Here is a 6,282-nt window from a genome sequence, read left to right on the forward strand (position 1 = left end):
TAGTTTTCTACAAAATCTGAGATATTCCTCCATATTTCACAATGTTTCAGTGGGCAATTTGTGAATTTCCTGTGAAAAAGGAGCGGTTCCATCCCCCCTTCGGCATATCATAGGCGAAAGATGCATGGAACTGGTCTGCTAGGTCAGCGGCTTTTCTAAAAAAATACATAACGTACCTACCAAAACAAATACGAAATGACGGACGACTATTCACATTTCACTGATTCGAGACAGTGTTTCAGGTGACGAAGGTCATTCAAATCCACTGAGGGTAGCTGCAGAAGCAGGGGCAAGACTACCTACTCCAGCGAAAGCGACGATTTCAAGAGAACACAAAGTGCAAACAAATCCAGCTGAAAAAGGAGAAATGTCCGCAGCACAGCCGATCCAAAATTATGTGAGTGCTTAGGGTAGTAAACTTTCAAAAAAATCAATTCAAAGGAGAGCATCTTACTGTAGTGTTGGGTAAACTCAGATTTGACGCATGCAAGGAAACTGTTTCTAAAAGAGGACCTACGTTATGAAGCACATTACATCCCAAAAACATATTAAATCAAAGACAGTTACTGCGAAAAGCAAGAGAAAAAGACCAGAGTAGTAGTAATATTTACTCATACGTATTTTGAACAGATTTATTTAGCGGCGACGCTCGTTACAACGCAAAATTGCACAGAAATGCTTAGAAATGTTACTTTTGTCATACAGATTGCATATTTTTCCATCAGACCAAATAAAAGAAGAAAGAACAAAAAAAAAATGTTGTTTTGAGCAACTTTTGAGCAACTCTCGTTACAAAAAGCAACTTTTGGAGAAATTTAGGGCAACCTTTTGGGAAATCTCGAGCAACTTGTCGAAAGCCCCAGATCTTCAGCCATTTGTATCCAGGGTCTGTTGGAAACAAATTGTAGGTCTGTGATCTTCAGAGCACAGCACACTTCACAAATGTACCGCTTTGCATATGAGTTACTGGGCAAATACGACCATCGTTAAACCACGTGGGCTGTGCGAAAGAGCATATTTCCCCTGGCGTGTATTCCATTTGCTACTTCGCGTGTTTGTCTCTAGCGTGGTTTACTAGACATGAGACAACATAAAGATCATTTTCACGTGACGTATGATGATCTCAAAGATCAATAATTACCTGCTCTTGCAAGTAGCAGTTCATTTTCTACTGGGTCATCACAACCCCCGCGTATATGATCATAGATGCCATGACACATCTCTGTTGCAATCTTTTAGAGAGCAATGCATTGGAAGTCGTCTGGGTTTTTCCAGTGTGCGCCACATTGTGTGAAATCGTCTTAGACCGACTAAAGCTGAATAACAACTACAAGAAGCCATTTTACCGTAACCGAGAAGGCTGTAACTTTAAGGTTACGGTAGACCATCGCGGCTGTCCTTTGCGAAAATTCTTTTCAACGCGTTTTGTGATGCGTAACAGCCATAAACTATACATCTATTGAAACTTTATGAAATGCACTTTCCGGGAAATATATTTTCTTTTTAACTTTATCCTAGAAAGAAGAGCAGGGCCCAAGAACCTTGAGGTACCGACGTCTCTCTGATCGAATTTATTGGATATCGAATATTAATGAGACTTTAACCGGACGTCACGTAGTCACTCTATCTTCAGTGTTTTCACTTGGTGTACTTTTATTACTTGGAATGCCCATGGCAGACAGGGTCAAGGTTCCGGTAACTTCAAATTGCAGTCGCACGCAAAGTCTCGAGAAAATTGGCTCTCGAGAGAATTGTGCGATCTCATTGTGCTCCACTTGAATCACGTGCAAGATCAGGGTGGAAAAATATCAGCAACTTTCCTGAAATCTGGAGAAGGAGCTAAGATTTAATCAAATATTGAACGGAGATTGAAGCTACGTGTTCAGTAATCGAACGATATTGTTCACTTGTCAAGTGAATTCTTGGATTTATGAATTAGATAAGAGTGTTTCTCTACCAATTTGCGGTCTTGCCCCAGCACAGCCACAAATGGACTTATTTTTAGATACACTTTACGAGCGAAAACAGACAAAGGGCCGTCACTTTAACCAATCAGGAGAAGCGATGTCACGCGTGACTACTTTTGTCATGTTTTGTTCAGGCACACGACAACTAATTTTCACGGGAAAGGGTATTCTAAAAATAGACTCATTTGTGACTGCGCTGGGGAAACCACCCATGTTAGCTAATTCACTCTTGGTTCAATTTAGTTAAGGTCATGTGACCTCTAAACGGCAATGACTAAGTGTTATTATTCTTGAAAACTGGAACAGTGTAACAAAACACTTTTCATTTACAGCGGACCACAATGAAACTTGTAAGATTTCGAAAATCTTCCTTAAACAGGAGATTGTCTGCTGCTCTCGTGAGACTTGATTGTTCTTCATTCCATTTGCTAAACTTAAATTTACAAGACCAAAGATTGAGCATTTAATTCCCATTTCCTGCAATCAAATGTTACAGGGATCACCCTTTAGGGCCCTGATCCGTTCCTCAATTTACTTCATGTGAGAAAATTCCTCGTGTCCTCCCGCCAACCGCTTGCTAGCCCGCCTTTCTAATTCACAAGTTTCCCTGAAGGTTTGTTGGTGTAAACAGACTGTGATTATCGGTACCCATTCAAAGTTTAGTACTATTCTTATAAATTACATCGACCAAATCAGCCCGTGTGAACGCCTCCAGATGTCTCGTTGTTCATGAGCAAAATGATTAAAATGTGAGAAAAGAGCCAGAATGGTACAAATTTCTGGTTGGATTTGGAATCCACGAAATTTAATCAGTATATTGAAAGGTATATTTCCTAAACATAAATATCCTGAAATTAAATGATATAGCCATTTATAAATGAAGTAAATACTTTCTCCTCATGAATTGAAGATCCTGGCCTGGGTGTTCGGTGTTCGGCTCAGGGGCCCGTTTCTCGAAAGTCCCGAAGCTTTACGGGTCATTTTTAGGTGTAACAATTCCCTTTGTATCTCAAGAACGGAGAGCATTTAAGTCGTCAAACTTCACAGTTATTTTTCTTTTTGTTGCCTTGAAAACACTTTGAAAAATCGGCTTTCCAAGATACATGTACCTTGATTTTGATCTGGTTGCAAATATCTGGCGTATTAGGAATCCCACTGCATCACGATTTACTTGGCGTAAAAAAGAGGCGTTTAGACTATTGGTTTATAAGCGATAATTTGCAAGAGGAGATAATTTCAGCATGCAGAGATCAAAACATCAATAAAAGCAGACCATTCGGCAATAGCGCTCCCCGTTAATTAATGGGTTAGATGAATCTGAGAGAGAACCAAATTTCTGGAAATTCAATTTGAACTTAGTAAATGACTCGGTCTACTGTGAACTTCTAACGACTGAATATGCGAATTGGTTAGAGGAATTTAAAGAGGTTCAGGATGGGATTTTTGTTAAATACAAAACAAGACAGCGAACAATCACATACAGTAAGGGTAAAGCCCGTGAAAGATGAGCGAAACTGCAAAAGGTGGAAGATAAGCAGGGGCGTAGCCAGGGGGGGTCCTGGGGTGCCCCCCGAAACTGCAAAAGGTTGAAGATAAGCAGAGGCGCCCCCCTTTGTGACAGTCAACAAATGTGTTGTTTCCAAGTTAAGTGCTTGTCAAGTAGTACCCCAAGAAATTTAACATAATCCGGCTTGTTTTCAAGAGCTGTTACAGCGTTCATATTGTTATCTTGTATTTTCAAGCATATCTGATAATTAAGTTTCTTTTGCCTAAAAATAACAAAATTTGATTTCTTTGCATTAATAGTTAGTTTATTTGCATTCAGCCAGTCGCATACATCTGTAAGAACACCTATTTGTGCTTTAAGTTCTTCGTATTTTTTCCTTAAAGCCCTGGTAAAACGGACTCGCAAGTGGACACAAGTTCACAATTTGCGCCAGGCCTTGCGTGCACTTGCGTTGACTTGCGATGACTTGCGCTCACTTTGGTCGAGATCAAATTTTTCCGCAAGTCGACGCAAGTTTTTCACCGTTTGGCCACTCAACCCAAGTCAACGCAAGTTGGTTGACCAATCAGACTAAAAAAAATGGGGTTTTTTTGCGACTTGCGTGTACTTGCGAGGGAACTTGTGAGTCCGTTTGGCCACCCAACGCAAGTCTCTACGCAAGTTCAACTTGTGGCTACTTGCGACTACTTGCGAGTCCGTTTGACCAGGGCTTAAGGACGCGTTTGATTCTGGCATGATAACAGAATTCTTAACTCGCACCACAAAAATAAACGAAAAAGGAACAAAACAGCCACGAAAAGAAAGGAAAGTGTTAAGTTAATGGGAAAATCTACGGACCGCTGACCCCCTGTTTATATCTAATGCGTTTATATCTGTGCCGTAATTAGGATGGGTTTATACACCTTATTCCAAAATGGCCACCATTTTAGGATTCTTTTGTTCGCTTGCAAATTAGCTCTTGTTGCCTCATTCAAGGTTAAATATTCTTTTGGATTTTCAGCTTAAGAACGAGGCAACAAGGGCTAATAAGAATACTAAAATGATCGCCATTTTGGAATAAGTTGTATATCTGATGTTTGTCACTGCTGTTTGTGTATTATTCCTGATAAAACTGAGATGGCCAAAGAAACTCGAAGCGTATTTCCTCATAATTAGTTCTTGTTTAAAAGACTATCGAAATTTAATAGAGAATGATCCGTTCCTAGTGTGAGAATCACGATTTCATTACAGTCACTCACGGTTGAACCCTCAAGACCAAAGCTAATCATTCTAAAATATTTTAAAGGAATAACGAAAAAATAAAAAAGTAGGTAGTGTTTTACCTTGCACGTGACGTTACATTGAACGTGTCGCTCGTTTTTTTGGAAAGCAGTGAGCTTATGATCATAATATTCATATTTGATATGCATTATAAATTCAATTTTTTATACGTGACGTATATCTATCAAGGCAAAATGTTAAAAGGATAATCTTGCATATATTACCTTAATCAAAACGCCACGAACTGAAATTTTCCCTAAAGATTGGCTTTTCGTTTCTTGCGATAATATTAAATTGGCAAGTTCCAAACTGAAATGTTTCTCTTGAAATTCGAAAAAGTTGAAGGTAGTCGCGAGCCCTTCGTCCGCGAATTTTGGTCCTTGGTCCGCGAATCATGTAAGCAGCCCCAAAAAATACCTGTGAATCCCGATAATTTCTGTACGAACATGAAAATTTATTTCTTCTTTATTATCCTTAATATATATCTCAGCTACAGTCTTATTGGATGTCGTTGTGAGTGTGGAATCTATATTTATTGAAGGTTTTCTTTATCTGCTTTGCAAGATTTAAGTTCTCTGGGGTCATAAGTAGTAGAAGTCGCGGACCAAGGACCCCTATGCGAAAATTGTTGATATTTTTCAAGAGTCGATAAAACAAAAGTTTAAAACTCTCCAGCAAATCCGTTCCCAACCGCAGAAAATTAGTTTATCTGTAAATATGTTCTACAAAAACACACGTGTTCCCGTTACGTTTTATCTTTATATAAGCCAAGTAAACATGACCGTGTAAGATACGTAGCCGCAAAAGTAGAGACTTTCTAGAAGGAAAAATTAACACACCTGTCATCGAACTTGAATTCCGCACCATCACCCATAACAGGAAAGCCGAAATTTTGCCATGTGAAACAAGAATTAATAAAAAACCATCGGACACATAAGTTTTTGGTAGAGTTTTAGTTAACGAGGAAATATAACATCATGTTCGGAAAAGTTGCAGTTGACACCACACTGAACCGAATAACTTGGATTCTATAGCCCAGTGCGGCCATCGGCGGAGATAAAATGTGGCCAGACAGATCTAAAATTGCGCATATTGTAACTTGCGTAGAAATTTTCTTGCTACTCACCTGGTTTACGAGTGTCAATGGGATCGTTCTTTTGGCAACAAACTGCTGCTTTCCTCTCTCTATTCCTTTACAAGCCTACCTACACTGGTACAAAGATCAGGCGTACTTTTCTTTAGGACGCGAAAAGGTACCCCTGAAACAATTTCTTGCCGAGTCGACTGCCGCTCACCTGTCATAAGTAATGTCATCTTGCGTCATGCTGTGTCATGCTATAAATGTGAGCCAATAAGATTTCACTATGGCAAGCCGTTTGTAGAAAAATTTAATCTTCAGGCCTAAGGCCTGGCTAGACGGTCGCAACATTTCAAAGCAACATTCTGTAACATTGTTGCATGATGTTGCGCGCAATATTCTCAACATTTTCAACACAACCTGTCAATGTTTATGTGCTGCATGCCCCTGGTGCACAAAAAGTGGACCTA

General features: G+C 39.5%; 1 protein-coding gene and 1 long non-coding RNA gene across 5 annotated transcripts in view; one reads left to right on the forward strand and one right to left on the reverse strand.

The window, feature by feature from the left end:
- The window catches only part of LOC138002268 (uncharacterized), a 2,827-nt gene extending 1,192 nt beyond the window's left edge, over positions 1-1,635 (forward strand). For both annotated transcript variants that reach the window (XR_011123338.1, XR_011123339.1), the window contains exons 2-3: positions 1-397; positions 1,519-1,635. The exon at positions 1-397 is cut by the window's left edge and continues 263 nt beyond it. This is a non-coding gene — a long non-coding RNA (uncharacterized lncRNA). The remainder of the gene's footprint in view (positions 398-1,518) is intronic.
- Positions 1-5,990, reverse strand: part of LOC138002236 (melanopsin-like) — a 7,971-nt gene extending 1,981 nt beyond the window's left edge. Inside the window, exon 1 of one of the 3 annotated variants that reach the window (XM_068848324.1) lies at positions 5,861-5,990. Coding sequence is in view for 2 of the 3 variants with exons in the window: in XM_068848314.1 (XP_068704415.1) it covers positions 1,142-1,220 (79 nt within the window). In the remaining variant the exon portion in view is untranslated. Of the gene's footprint in view, positions 1-1,141; positions 1,526-5,573; positions 5,702-5,860 lie in introns of those variants that run through there. The other 2 variants (XM_068848320.1, XM_068848314.1) reach the window with 2 other exon arrangements.
- Positions 5,991-6,282: the final 292 nt, after the last annotated feature.

Source organism: Montipora foliosa, chromosome 1 (genome assembly GCF_036669935.1).
Source record: "Montipora foliosa isolate CH-2021 chromosome 1, ASM3666993v2, whole genome shotgun sequence".
Classification (NCBI taxonomy): domain Eukaryota; kingdom Metazoa; phylum Cnidaria; class Anthozoa; order Scleractinia; family Acroporidae; genus Montipora; species Montipora foliosa.